General features: G+C 41.3%; 1 protein-coding gene across 4 annotated transcripts in view; it reads left to right on the top strand.

Annotated features, from left to right (window-relative positions):
* The window catches only part of LOC307263711 (RNA-binding motif, single-stranded-interacting protein 3-like), a gene marked incomplete at its 3' end in the record, with an annotated part of 279,795 nt that overhangs the window by 250,849 nt on the left and 14,085 nt on the right, over positions 1-14,861 (top strand). For all 4 annotated transcript variants that reach the window (XM_080044933.1, XM_080044936.1, XM_080044935.1 and 1 more), the window contains one exon: positions 4,480-4,530. In XM_080044933.1, the coding sequence (XP_079901059.1) occupies positions 4,480-4,530 (51 nt within the window). The remainder of the gene's footprint in view (positions 1-4,479; positions 4,531-14,861) is intronic.

Raw genomic sequence — 14,861 nt, 5'->3', positions numbered from 1 at the left:
GCTAACCTTTTTTTTTTTCTCCGTCAACACACATTTCACGCGGCACACTCTGCCCGAATCTTAAAACATGGAGAGACATAGCAATTGTACCTTCTCGTTGTAACTATCATTTAACATCGGCTCTGTTTAGTATGCAGAGATGGACGGACGAGTATAGTGAGCAAGAGAAAAAAGGAGATGAAGGATAGATAGGAAGATAAAAAGGACAGATGGAGAGAAAGACAACTGGGGAGAGGAGGAAGGATGGTATTGTTGATGGCTATGGCTCGGGTTGTGGAGGGGGGGGGGGGCAGAGAAGGGGTAGCTTCTGAAGGTTGCTTTGCCCGTCTTTGAGGCACGCTTGATTAAAACTCTGGTCCAGTACCTGCGGTGGAAGGGGCAGGGGGGGAGAAGAGGAGGAGGAGGGGGGGGGAGAAAAAGTGGGCCAAGGCGCGTCTCTAATCCGCTCTCGGAAGGCTTCCCAAATTGATTTATCAAAAACAATGGCCCGGGCTTTTGAGGAATATTAATCCTCACAGTTTCAATATCGGGGCAGCTCTGCCACCGCTTCCTGTAATATTGCCCTTCAGCCAGTCACGGCGGGGAAGGTGACTCCTTCATCTTCTGTTCAAGTACAAAGAGACAAGAGGAAAAAGAAAAGGAGAAGACAGGCCGGACCAGGCAAACCATAGATATGTATATACGCCAGACAAAAGGAAATCACTTTCTTTTATGATGGAAAACTATTTCCCCCTTTGTAATGAAAATCTACCGGGTGCATTGAAATTACTGCATGTGCCATTCCTTCTTTTATGTTTATGGTGAGTGGATATTATTTTTTGATCTACTGGTATGATGGCATTTATTCATCAAATGGGCAAATGACCCATGCAAGCTGCAACAGTGTTCTGCTGTTCGTTTTAGCCTGGGACCCGGTGAGTTTGAAAAACGATCGGCTTTGTTTCCTGGAAAAAGAACTTTGACGATCCAAATGACAGTTGCCAATGTCCAGGCCAGATCTCTAGCAAGATCTCAGCTAGTGCCGCCAAACAGACGTGGCCTGGTTTACATCACTGGCTCTGCAGACTAGCTTACTGGCGTGCTAACCAGTTAACTGGCTGGCTACTTGGCTTTACATATGACAGTTGAATGGGTGGCCAACTGGCGGACCGTGCTGCTAGACAAACTAACTTACCGGCTTCTTGGCTGACTGGCTGTTTTAAATGGTAACACAAGCTGTGAAGTTCAGCCAGAGGTAAGGACCTTCTTAGGTTACTCACAGCGAATCTACTGTAGCTATAGAATAACGTCAGCTTTGTTATTCTGAATAAGCAAAACTATACTTTGTCACAGCTGCGTTTTGGTCCTTTTTGGAAAATAGAAGTCAGTTTTCAAGTCAGTCAAGATGAATCTAAATCAAGCAGAGTATTTTGGGCAGCCGATAGTTGAATTCCGCATTTTCCTTGCAAAGCTGTCTTGATAGCACGTTTTTACTGTTATATAAGAATGGAATATTAAGGTTAACGGGAAAGAATGTGAAACTAGAATGTTTTTGGATTTTGAGTCTTAATGGCAAGCCTTAAAGCTCCCATATTGTGCAAATGCACTTTTCCGATGTTTTTGAACATAATTATGGGTCTACGGTGTGCCTACAGACTGCCAAAGTATCAAAAAAAAGAAAGCTCTCTCCTTTTCTCACTCTCCCCTTTTCTGAAACCCTCCACCTCTCCACCCAATATACTCCAGTCAGAATTCTCCCCGTTTCTGACGTCAAAAACTGGAAAGCCAGAAGCTTCCACTGTGCAGTCCACCCCCCAATTTCTTATTGGTCCACGGCCCCGAGATCCTCTCGAAAAATATTCCTTCACCCCCATGTTGTTTGCTTGTTGCTAAGCGACAAGATGCCTGTAGTACGGCAAAACATGATGAATGTTGCATAATCCACAAATGTATCTTAACCACAGCAGCCTCGTTTTTAATAACACAATGGATAGGAAGCTACTTGTGCTTTTTTTCAAACAGTGAAACTGAAATAAATGTTTTTATTGGTATTTTTGCCTGACTGGTGTATAGCTATTAGCTTTGGGACAAGCATTCAGCTTTTGCTCATAAAAACATATTTCTATTCCCCACACCAGTCTGGAAATGCCTCGTTTTTAATAGGACAAAGGATTGGAAGGTATACTGAAGGAGTCTGACTTTGAAGATAATTTTTTCACTGATTTTAGTGGTATTGTTAGCAGCTAGCTCCCGAGCTAGCGTCGCAGTAGCCACCATCTTTTGCAGCATTTTTATTGTGAACATGCCGTTTCCATTAGCGTGTGGCTGTCAGTGCATCTGTATGAACATAGTCTTTCATGTAGACAAGGATAGGTCATGTCAAACTGTTCAAAGTGCGTTACTAGCACTAGACTTGGTTCTTCCCATGGGTAGGCTAAACCTAACTGTGCTAACAGGCTATACGTCATCATTGTTTACAAACAGACAGAGGGCGAGGCGTATCTGGCTTCGCTTCCGGACAGGGAGCGGGGGGAGCTCAAAGATTGTATATTTACGAGGGGAGCTGCAGCTCTTTTTAAAAAATAGGCCATTGTGAGATCAGCATAGTACAATAAATTATCTGAAAGTTTTTTTCAGCAAACAATTTAAGAAAAACGTATTAGGGACCACTAAGACCATATAATATGGTGTATAATAGAACCGAAAAGTGTATAATATGGGAGCTTTAAGGGACTGGAGTAAAGATCCAATCAAGTCTCAAAACCTTGTTATTGTAACTTTAAGCCACATATAGACTTTGTGATAACAATCTAAATTCGATGCATGACTCACAGAGCCTTCACAACAAAAATGCAAGTTCGACATTTGTGCAAAGCAGAGCCATCATTTCTCATCTGAAATAGAGTCTGCACTCGCTCAAACGCTGTAGCACACACTGCAAAGGTGCAATAGTGTAGCCAAAGTTCACCTAAATTGAACTTTGAACCCAAATGCATTGACCTCCATAGAAAATATCTGACGTGCACATACAAATCATCAACATGTGTCATCAATCTGCACCACTATTAAGTTTTTTTTTTAAAGTAGAATTATGATATTCAATCTTTGGCCATGGTACAGGTGAGTGGTGACCCAGGAAAATAATGTGTAATACTGATTTTTTTTCAAGTGCTGAACATGTGTTTAGCATTAGCATTCCATTAGCTCTCTAGTGTATTATACAATATTGCACGCTGTATTTTTTGATGGTTGTTTGCAAACGTGGCTCATAGCAGTATAGTCACATTGTGGGATGCTGGTCCCAAATGTCATCAAAGACCCCGTCTTGTCAGCAAAGCTGTCAAATGGCCTTAAGTGCTTTTATTATATTCCAAACCACCGCTTCTGACTGACAACCAAAGCTTTCGCCACATATCTTTAGCGTTTTTTCCCAGACAAAATTCGTAGAGGATAAATGGGCCTTAACTCTGACTAGATTCTTAAGTCTCAAGACTACAGCCTTGCTCTGTAATTAATAAACGACATGATGGTCATGCAGTATCTCAGTTAGAACATGCTGAAAATGAATGATTAAAGATAAGCTTTTTTCTGCGTCCGTCTGCTGTCCCCATTCTGTTGGGGAGAAAAAATACCACCGTGGATAAACAAACAGACTTGGCGTCATGTTGTAGAATATCAAGCTTGTTTAGGTGTGGGTCCAAATCACGCGTTTGGGTTGGCTCAGAGGATTGATTGCTCTTAGCGCAGATTATTCCATGTTTGTCTTTGTTTAATCTAATCATTTTACCAGGATCAGCTGTTAGCCTGTGTGTTTGTCTGCAACAAGCTGTCTAATTCCTCTCTCCACTACCATCTAAAAGCTCTGTTTGTTCGGCCATTTCCCTCCCAGTCTCTTGATCGTTGTCTCTGTCACTGTTTCACCGTCTCTATAACTTTCTCATCTACATTTGTAAATATGCATGTCTGTTTATGTTTTCCTTTGGTAATAGCTTGGCACACCTCCTGAAATTCTTGGTCCAAAAAAATAAATAAAGAAGATCTTTCAAACACCTTCAAATTAAAAAACATTCCGTGGTTTTCTTCTTATTAAATGATAAACTGATGTCCATTTAATTTTCAGACTTTTTAGCCACTCTAACAGTAGCACTGGGTATGGAATTGCTCTGAATATTATAGAGAATGTACTTAATGTATGGCTCTATGCACAAGTAATACGGTTGGAATTAATGAGAAGGCAGGAGAGAGATTTTCTGCTTCCAGACTTTCAAATTACTTTTGTAATTCTTTGGCACAACCTTATCTGTGTGTGAAGTCAAGACATTTTGGGGCATTAAAAGCAATTAAATAATTTTAAAAACTTCCGGATTGAAGATTATTTGAATATATTGTGGATATTTAAACAGAATGTATCGCTATATGTGGGATACTACTGTATTTGGATTGAGGAAATGTAATATTTCCAGCATTTATCTTTTAACATTTTTATGTGTTTCTTCCCAGGTCCAGAGTACATCATGGATGCCTCATCAACAATATGTTATGCAACCTACAGTAAGTACTCTACCATTTACTTGCAGTAGCTGCCTTTCACTCCCACTGGGGCCCACGCTTCATTGAAAACCTATGGCTTGCCTCCAGATATCCTCTCTGCACAGTGTTACTAGAGACGTTGAAAGGTTTTAGGAGGAACTCATTAAAATAAGTTTATTTTAAGTTTGTGTTTAAAATAGTTAACAACTTTTTATATTTAGAGCAATTTAAATTATCAGACAATTTGAGTCTGCAAGGGGGAAAAAAAGCATTAAAGACAATTTTTTTCTGAATTGCCTACATGCACATCAGAGTATGTCAGAGCATGAAATAAAAACTTCTGATAGCTAAATGATTACACCACTTTAGTCTTGCTGTGACTATATGCAGCTCTATAAAGGCATATTATCCCATTCCAATAACCACACATGTTCCCAGCGTTCCCAAGTATACAAGCACATTTAGCTTTAGTATTTTTTTGGTAGGGATTTCTTGGTGTTGGATGTGCCAGAAGGCAATTAACCAACCCAGACTGTAGACAAAACCATAATATTAATCAGATTTAGTTCAGCAATAACAAGAGTCTGCCACAGAACAACAGCGGTAGTCACATTGCATTTAAACTAAAAAGTAGCCCCTCAATGTTATAGACTGCAGAACGAATCTTAACTTCTTATTTTTCTTTCTTTTTTTTTGGTCGGTTAAGAGTATCCACACTAATGGGATGTTCAATATTTCTTTCCCTGTAAAATCAGCATTTACTTCTGGTGATTGTGATTGCATCATGTCAACAACACAAGCAAATGTGTTAAGAGTGCCTTTAGGGACTTACTTTGGCCCCTGTTACATTCACATTTTGGATCCATGTTTTTTTCAGTAACATACCGACACAATTGTTTTGGAATACATCCCAGATTTGCCCTCCGTAATGTTAGAGCATTAGTAGTTAAGTAAACTGTTGTAATGTCGAGCTTTAATTGATCCTAGCTCCATGAGGGTTCCTCGCTGTGTTGCTTAGAGGCTTTAAATCATTCTGCTAAAGTCTTTATTGTTTGCTTGAGGCTTTTTGTGGCCCCTGAAGCGCATTCAGTGAACATTGCTCTTCACTGCTCTGGAGCAGTCCAAGCATTTAATTGAATTGTGCAATAGTTTCAGTGTACCACAGACACAAATTAACTAAATAGTCTTCTGCTATAGTGCAGTGTCTTGCAAAATAAATCAAAAATGCATTTCAGTATTTCATACAGTAGAAAAAAGTGTATCATTGTAAATGTTTGCTATACTACTATGAAGTGCGTGGAAGTAAAGTGCCTAATAAGCATGTCAATATTATACAAATTCTATTCATACGGTAAGTTATTCTGTATTTGAAAAAAGAAAATACCACCCTGAAGGTACAGTAATGTGAGTTATGTTTTGCTGACGTACATCTAATGAATCGCTTAGCTACGTAACATAATGCAACTTGTGTTTTGGTGCCAAAGTTCATCATTCCTAAATAATGAGTTAAATGAATATGCAGGCAGGGGGAATTTGCAACAGCGTACTATTAGGATTTATTACCCAAGATGTTTGGGAAATATCTTGCAGTGCAGTGTAAATAATACAGTGAAGTTATTTTTTGAGACACACACTTTGGAAAGGAATAAACTGGAAACGTCACACACAGTTAAGTTAGCTAATATTAACCTGAAATTCTGATAGTAATATGAAAACCCAGAATGATTGTATTTATATTATTATTATTATTATTATTATTAGTATTATTATTATTATTATTATTATTATTATTATTATTATTATTATGCCCTGCACTATATTTTTACTATTTTTATATTTTGTGTTTGTATGTATACTGGGATGCTGCTACAATTTTGTTGTACACTGTACAATGACAATAAAGGATTCTGATTCAATAATATACAGCAATTGCATCACCAGTTATAATTTATTATCCGTGGAAAATGTTGCAATGTGGTGCCGACTCTTACAGTAATCAATCATGCTTGTTTCCCTCACCAGTTAGTCAGTGTGGAGGTTGCTTTGTTAGGTTTTACAGTTACAAGCAGATTGATCAGTCAAAAAACTAAATAGTAATAAATATGAAAATGTGACTAGAGTTAACTAAGGAGTCCAATTTAAGTCTGGTCCATCTGAAATAGGCACCCTAAAAATAACTCATATTCATACAGTATATATTATATAAGAGCAACCCATGAAAGGGCCAGTAGCATTGTCAAAAACATGGCTGCTTGCTAGTCCCTGTGACTGAACAGATTGGGAAAACACTGGACTGGACTGTGCAGATGCAGTGAGGTCCGGCACTCACTCACTTACTCACTGGAGAAGTGTTCAGCCAGCCGCGGGGCTCCCCGCTGTGGCCATTTACCACTCAGTCCTACCCATCTCACTTCCGCTCCCGCTGTGGGACAGTGAACATGTAATCTGGGCGCAGCAGGCCACCAGCTGGGCAGAGGCACACACACACACACACACACACACACACACACACACACACACACACACACACACACACACCAAGCTGCAGCTGTCCTCCAAGCCACTCACTTTGCCTTTCAGCAACGCAACCTCCTGCCTTTTTCTACCTGTATGTGTTCACCCAGCCCTTCTCTTCCCTGCCAATGCTCGCTACCTTTGTAGTGGGGGCTTCACTTTTCCTGGTGACGTTTTGCTTCACATAGTATTAAAGCTAGCTCGCTAACAAGCTAACTATTTTTGCTGCTGCTTCTGCCGTGTTCGCCTGTTGTGAGACTGAAGATGTCATGGGTTGTAGACAGTATTTACAACGCGGTAAATGACAAGACTGAGATTTCTAATAGCGTTACTGTTCAGGATGTGCAGTTCTCTCACTATTTGTGTTTTCTTCCATCTACTGGCATCTTCTCTAGTCATGTGTTGTTATGGTTTGTCTGTCAGCACGCGGACAGAACATACACAGGCCCCATCGTCTATGTTTGTGTAACTGCTCATGTTTGCCTGATACATGCCTGTGTTAAGTAGTGCCATATGTGTGTGGTCCATACTCGGTATTCCCAACCAGGCCATACGGCTGCCAGACAGCCATCCATCTATTCAGCCTTATGTCATGAGGGCCTCTTGGAGCCATTAGTAGTAGCTACTTGCCAGTAGTCACAACATTGTACTGTTATGAACATCTCGTCATGCCTTCATGCCAGCAGTAGCCATGTGGCCCTATTCGTCCCCATGGCCCCGTCTCCATTGTGTTTCAGTGGCTTTTTTCTCTGTCACCAAACGGCTGCTAGTAGGTGCTAACCCCAGCTGTCACAGCCGTCAGTGGAAAGCTACCAATCTGTCCCCCCTTTATATGACCCACACTCATACTCCAGCTACCAGCATACATACAGTACACACTGCCCCCTTACACACCACAGCCTGCCACCCAGCTCAGTGAATCACATCAAATTAGCCAAGCGTGCTAGCCCCTCAAGAGCTCCGGGGCCTAGTCAGAGCATTAAAAACCAATTGATTGTGCTGCAGTTTAGCAGGCTCCTAGCACGTGTCGTGTGTTAAACCAATGGAGCGTTGTGCAATGGCGCTCCTGGTGCTCGGGCAATATGGAGGCAGTCAAGCACGGACGGGGTCAAAGCCAAAGCCAGTCAGACTCTGTAGTAGAAAATGCAACTGAAGAAACACAGTCCATGTTTCTGTGTTGAAGACATTTATTATTACCATTACACGAAAGATAAAAAAGTTCAGATATATTAAACTTTTTATATGTACAAAAATCCTCTTGTACATATACGTCTAACATCTAACTAATATAAAGCTCAGTGTTGTCAACATCCTATTGATGGTATCGTACATAATAAAGGTATTTGGTGAGCTACATTGGTGGTTTTGATCTTCTGGTGAAAGCAATAGTGGTGCTTTCTCTGTTAATTTGGAGGTAATCAGTTCATCTTGAGTCTAAAAAAAACCCCTCATTAATACCTGCTATGAAAACAATCATCATACATTGTCTGTGCTTCCACTGGGATAAAGAGCTTGCTAAGTGATTCCTTGACCTTTTCGCTGCTCTCAAAATTTAGCTTGTTTGTAAAATTCTGTAAACTGACGGTAGATCAACAAATAGTTTAAAAAAAATCTTGTTTATTAGCTGATGCTGTGTTTCTGTAATGATTTGTTTACTTATTTCGATGTTTTTCCAGACTCCCTGTGCCTTTGTAAAAAATTACACTCCAACAGAAAATAGTTTTTATCAATACTTTGTCGGGAATGATACATGATGTTTTGAATGGCAGTAAATTAAACTATTGAAATTTGGAACAACTGGACTGGAGTTTGTCTATTACACATAACATATATAAACAGAGAGCATTGCAGCGTGTGCCGCTTTGGCAAAGGTGTTTGCTTTTATCCGAACAAATTAAGTTTGACAAGTCCATCCATACGAATCCGGACTGCATGCCGCAGAGGAGCCCACACTTTGTTAGCAATAGAGAGGGAGGGAGAGAGAGAGAGAGAGAGAGAGAACAGTTTTCAAAACGTGTTTATACCCAATTAAAGGGAGAAGTGCGCTAGGCGTAGGACTTGATAGAAAGTGACAAGTGCTTTTGGACAGCTAGATGAGGTTGCAGCTTGTCCTTGCCGGTGTTGTTTTTATTTTATTTTTGTCCTCTCTTTATCATATGTCTTGTCTTTTGCATTCTTTTCCTCTCTCAAAGTGTATCTCCGAGTCTCCACTCTCTTAACACTGTGCTCTGTTATGGCGTGGGATGTCAGAACAGCAGCCCTGTTCTTTGGTCAGCGCTGCACAAGTCAGCAGACCTTGTAGAAGAGCAGGGGGGGGGGGGTAAAGGCCCCATAGACAAGTACAGACATGCAGCTCCCACACAGATGCCCAAACACACACGTTGTTTTAGTGCAGAAACCCATTCTTAATGGTAAATCTCACTTAACGTGCAGATCATCAATCACGCACTCTCATATTGCATACTGCCAAAGAGTGCCGGTGTAGCCGCAGTGCCAGCCAAGCGCAGCATTGCTGTCTTTCCCCATGACTTATCCATCCTCAGTTTTTCTTTTCTTCCTCTTCTTTCCCTTCCCTTCCCCTCACTGTGAACTGTGTGTGCTTCCAGTGTGTATGTGCTGGGGTGCATTGGCCCTTACTCGAGGTGAATTATTGAATTCCTCTCTGTTGCACCCTTGCCAGTTTTTTTTTCTCTCTCTGGCTTTGGCTTTGAATAGGTGCTTTCTGCTAGGGCTTCTTAGAAGTGAACCATAACTATCTGCCCTCATCGAATGGAGGTGAATCGGTGCACAGTGTGATACCCATCTCCCCGCTTGACATGAAAAACGCTGCAGATTCCGAATGGGAGGGGGGGGGGGCATTATGTTGGTTTCTTGGATTTGACTGGCAAGGCAGAATTTGAGACCGGGCTATACGGCCGTCCTTGAGTTGCTCTCCCTGCTCTTTCTCTCTCTCCTTTCTATCTTTCTATCTTTGTATCCCTCGCTCCCTCTCTACTCTACTTCTTTTCTTTTCTTTTTATATGTTCTCCCTTTTATTTCTCCCTGTTTTTCCTCCCGCCATCCCCTCTTTCTCTCTCTCTCCCCCGTTGCCCTTTCAGAGTACAACTGCAGCTACTGTGCCAGTGCCAGCAGAAAAGCTTCTGTTCAGGGTTAAAGTTTCATTCATATAAGAGAGATATTGTTGCAGTGCCACGGGGTGACGGAAAGTGAGATCGAGCGTCTGCATTTTCACTGTAAGCCCTAAGGATATTATCTCGGAAAGTGTTGCGATAGTAACAAAATAAAACAAAGTTTTGAGACAAATGCCGATGTGCTTTGGCCTACGTGCTTTATTAGCTTGCAGTGTTTTTTAATTGGAATTCTGATCCTTTTTTTCTTCCCTTTTGTAAATAGAGTAAATATTCTGGAGAGATGTGCGTGTGAAATGATCCATTTGTCTGCAAAAGGCAGTCAGAGAATGGTTGATCCGAGCGTGGAGAGAAATGGACCTCCCATGAAGACATGACAAATACTGTTACATGCTTCATCTAGCACCCTTAGCCTCTCTCTTACACGGACACATTGCAAGCACACACACCCACTCTGCAAATCTATCCAAATATCCTGTACTGTAGATGTGGACAAATATGGAGTTTTCTACCACTTACTTGTTACGTTGAGCATGTTGGTCATAATAGGGATTCATTTAATAGTTTCAACCTTTACCTCTCTTACTCACACACACACACACTTAATTAGTGCTCAACAAAACTATAGCATTTCCATGAACAATCTTAACAGGGTCAATTAGTAATATACAGTATGTCTCCATATTTTGATCTGTAATTGTAGCTTACAGCAACTCACGACTCAACTGGTTAAAATTAGAAAATGCTGAATTTCAGTGGTTAAAAAAAGGAAAAGTACCTTAATTTAATCTGCATCATCTGCAGGTATTGCCCATGATTGACAGACAAATGAATCAATAAGTGGAGGGAGACCGATCCATCACCACCCCCTTGTTTGCATTGCATCGTGGAGGACAAATAGATACACAGTATAGATAAAGATCATTGCCGGAGGTGAGAAATCCTTTATCGGTATCTGGCTCCACACGTTGATCTGTTAACGTTCACTGATGTGGCCCCCTCAGCGGTTTCATTTTCACAGAAACGATCTCTTTTTTCCACCCTGTTGGTTCTTGTCGTGTTTGCAATCAAGCTTTTCAAAACCCCTGAAACATATTTGTATTTGTACGTGATGTGGGGAAGGCCAAGAGAATGTCAACCTGGGAGGCTTCATTCATTGCCATTCATCAATGTGCACTATTATTTCGCTGCCACTTCACTTGAAATTAAAAATGAGCAGCTCACCTCGCTGGCTTAGTCCATGGCACGCTGTGTCTTTTAGACAGACCGTTGTTGGGTAATTGTAGGGCTTGCCCTGGTAGTCTGTTGGCCCCGAGGAGGGATTCATGCTGCGCTTTAGAGTGAAAGACCCTGGACGCTGCCTCCCTTTTTTGGGCTTACTCGAATAGAAAGGTGCTTGAGGGCATCTGGAAACTGTGGTGGCGGTCGAGCTTGGGTGAAGGCGAAGTTATGAGTGGCTGTTGTTAACCTTAATAGAAAACAAATACCAAACAAGATGAATAAGACACATTCAGACGCTTCAAGAGCATGTCAATATAATGAAACATAAAGGCATATTCACACACTATATTTTAACATTCCATAGCCAAAATCATTTTGTGGTTTCTATGGATACTGTTTCATTGCCTTACAGTGTACCGTTCAGGTGGGCGAGCCTTTAGTAGTATTAGGGGTCCTTGGCCATTCCGTGCTGTATAAAGTTACCAGTCAATCGTCAGCAGATGTTCTCTAACACCAGGCTTTCCAGACCAATAACGACTGAGTGAACAAGTCAGGTCTGTTTGTGTGTGCGTGTGTGAGCACCATGTCTGCACAGTACACTACTTAAGCGTTAGCAGAATTACCCAAAACCCTGTGGCGTGGAGCCGCAGCACCTCCGCAAGTATCCTGCTGTGTGTGCGTGTCCCATTTACCCCAACACGAAACACAGTAACATACACACACACACACACACACACACACACACACACACCAGCGTCAGAATCCAAAACCGCGGAGCCTCACATGTAGAAACCAACTGTCAAGTACATTGAGGAATGTGTCGAGTCAAGCGCGGGGTCGTCTTTCATGTCTGCGACACAAGTGATGCTTTGTTTGAGCGGGAGACTCGGGGAAACACAGCCGTGGCCATTGTTGGACGTTCCTTGGGGCTTTTAATGTGCGTCTCCTGTCTTTTTTTCTTCTTCTTTCCACCTGTCACAGACAGCACATTCATTTTTTTTTAACTGTCCATGGTTCTTACAGCACTTCTTCTTCACTTCTTTGAGTGTGAAACGTCTGAAGACTACAGTATGCTAGTGTCATAACCAGATGACTTCTTGTCAGCAGTGAACCAACTACAAGATTGAGGATTTGGCGTGTGAGCTTCCCTTTTGTGGCCTCAGGCTGTTTTTTACTCAAAGCGAGGGCATTGCAGACGCCTGAAGGTAGTTATATCTAGGCGAACGGTTTGAAGCAACAGTGTAGATAGATAGGCAATAATGTTTGATATTATAACCCGGAGCAGCAGCAGCAGATGAGCAAAATGGCTGCCCGTGGGGCATGCTCTGATCCGCTGTTAAAGGGCTGATACTGATCAGTGGTTTTAAAGTCATCGTAATCAAGAGAATCTGACACTGACCTTTGCAGGGTCCTGCAAAAGTAATATTTTTTTTCCATTTCCATTTCTGTCCATCTTTTCCACTTTTTGAAAGTGATTGATTATTTATTCTTTATGCCGAGCTTCATCACATGTTCCTGCACTGTCACACCCTCCTAAATGAGCAATGTGGAGCTTTCTTTAAAATGTATGAACTTTCTTTAAATTGTATGAAAAAAGAACAGAAGGTCTTTTTACATCTTTTTCACTTATGTAGTTTCAAACAAAAAAGAAGCAATATCTAATGTCTGCATTCAAATTCTGTGCAGCAAGAACCTCTTAATACTCTGTAACTTAAACTTGATACTAATAACCCAAACATACTTCCTACCTGTCTGTATCTTGAGTCTATTTCAAGCTGCAAAGGAACAAAAAACCACTTCACATAGTGGAAATGCCTTTAGCAGTAATGGGCCAGGCAGTATAAAATTTTTTAAAAAAGCGCTTGCTATCTCTGTGACATTTATGTATTTGCCTCGCCCATCTTTACAATTGTTATTTCTGATCAGCAACTCTAAAGACCAAGTAATGAATATCAGCCAATACCGATCAGCGCTCCGTCATTTGTATATAGTGCTGCGTTTTACTTTTAATGACTGATCATTAAAAACAATGCTGCTTGTACGGTTTTCTTATTTGTTGTACATTGTCTCGTGGTCGTTGAGTGTATATCAACGTATTTAACAACCAGGGGGCTGATATCATCTGTCTACTGTCTGGAGCAGGATCAATACCATCTTAAGTAAAGATGGGTTTTTCACAAACACACACACACACAGGCACGCGCACACACACACACCCACACAAACAGGCACACCCACACACACGCACACACACACACAAACATATGCATGCATTAAGAAGATCTGTAAACATAATCTCAGACATTTGTTGCGGATATGTCTGCAGCATCCATTATCTTCCTCTTTCTCCGTCTCTCTGTCTCTTCCTCGCACAGGGACGACAAATCAAAAACATATATTGTCTATTTGTGTCAGTCTCTTTCTCATTTTCCATCGTCTCTGCTCCATCAGTGGACACCCGCACCACAAACACACACACACACACACACACACACACACACACACACACACACACACACACACACACTCTCTAAAACCCCCTATCTCACAGACACTCAGTCTCACAAACACAGAAAATCGAAATCACAAATCGGCTTAACTCTCCCTGACACGTCTGTGAATTAAGCCTTTCCGTTGCTCTCCCTTTCCCATTATAAAGGCATTGTCAGAGGCTGAATCAGTAACAGGTTAGCCCACAGCTCCCCGCCGCTTCCCTCTCGCTCCTCTCATTTTCTCTTTCCTCCTTCTCTCCCTTCGTCTTCTATCCCCTCCTTTTCTCCTTCTTTGTCTGCTCTACCTTTCTCCCCCTGTGTCTAGGACGATCTCTCTAATTCTCTCTCTCTCTCCTCACTCCCGTCTTCCGTCATGACCTCCATCAGCTCTCTCCTTAATCATCCATCCTTCCTGTCCTCACACAGTCGTTCTGTCCATCTCCTAGTTTCCTCTCCTTTTCTTTTTTTCTTTCTGTCACAGCCAGTGGTGATACAAAACACCAGACATTTCCATTTGTTTTTTGCTACTTTGAATCAACTAAACTGTATTTCAGAGAGAAATGCTTTGTACCCCCACTACATCTCCTGAAGACTATAGGCAAGGCAATGCAAGGCAAGTTGATTTATAAACTCTATAGCACAATTCAGACGAGAATTCAAAGTGCTCTACAGAGGGTATAGAAATACATTAACAATAAAACTAAGAAAGTAGTTTCTTCAAAATAAGAAAATATTGTAATTGCAAGTAAGAGATAATGAAAACAAAAAGGAAAAACAGACAAAGAAATTGCATTTAAAAGACAATAAAAAAAGCAAAAAAAAATTATAGGTTAGAAGTCAAACAGAAAAGTATTCAGTTTTGATTTAAAAGAGCTTGTAGAGTTCTCTGGGAGCTTGTTCTAAATATGTGGCGCATACAAACTGAAAGCTGCTTTTCCATGTTTAGTCTTGTCTCTAGGGACTGAAAGTAGACCTGTCCAAGCCGTTCCAAAGAGCT

Source organism: Ammodytes marinus (genome assembly GCF_949987685.1).
Source record: "Ammodytes marinus genome assembly, chromosome: 17".
Lineage (NCBI taxonomy): Eukaryota > Metazoa > Chordata > Actinopteri > Uranoscopiformes > Ammodytidae > Ammodytes > Ammodytes marinus.
This window is presented reverse-complemented; position numbering and strand designations above follow the sequence as displayed.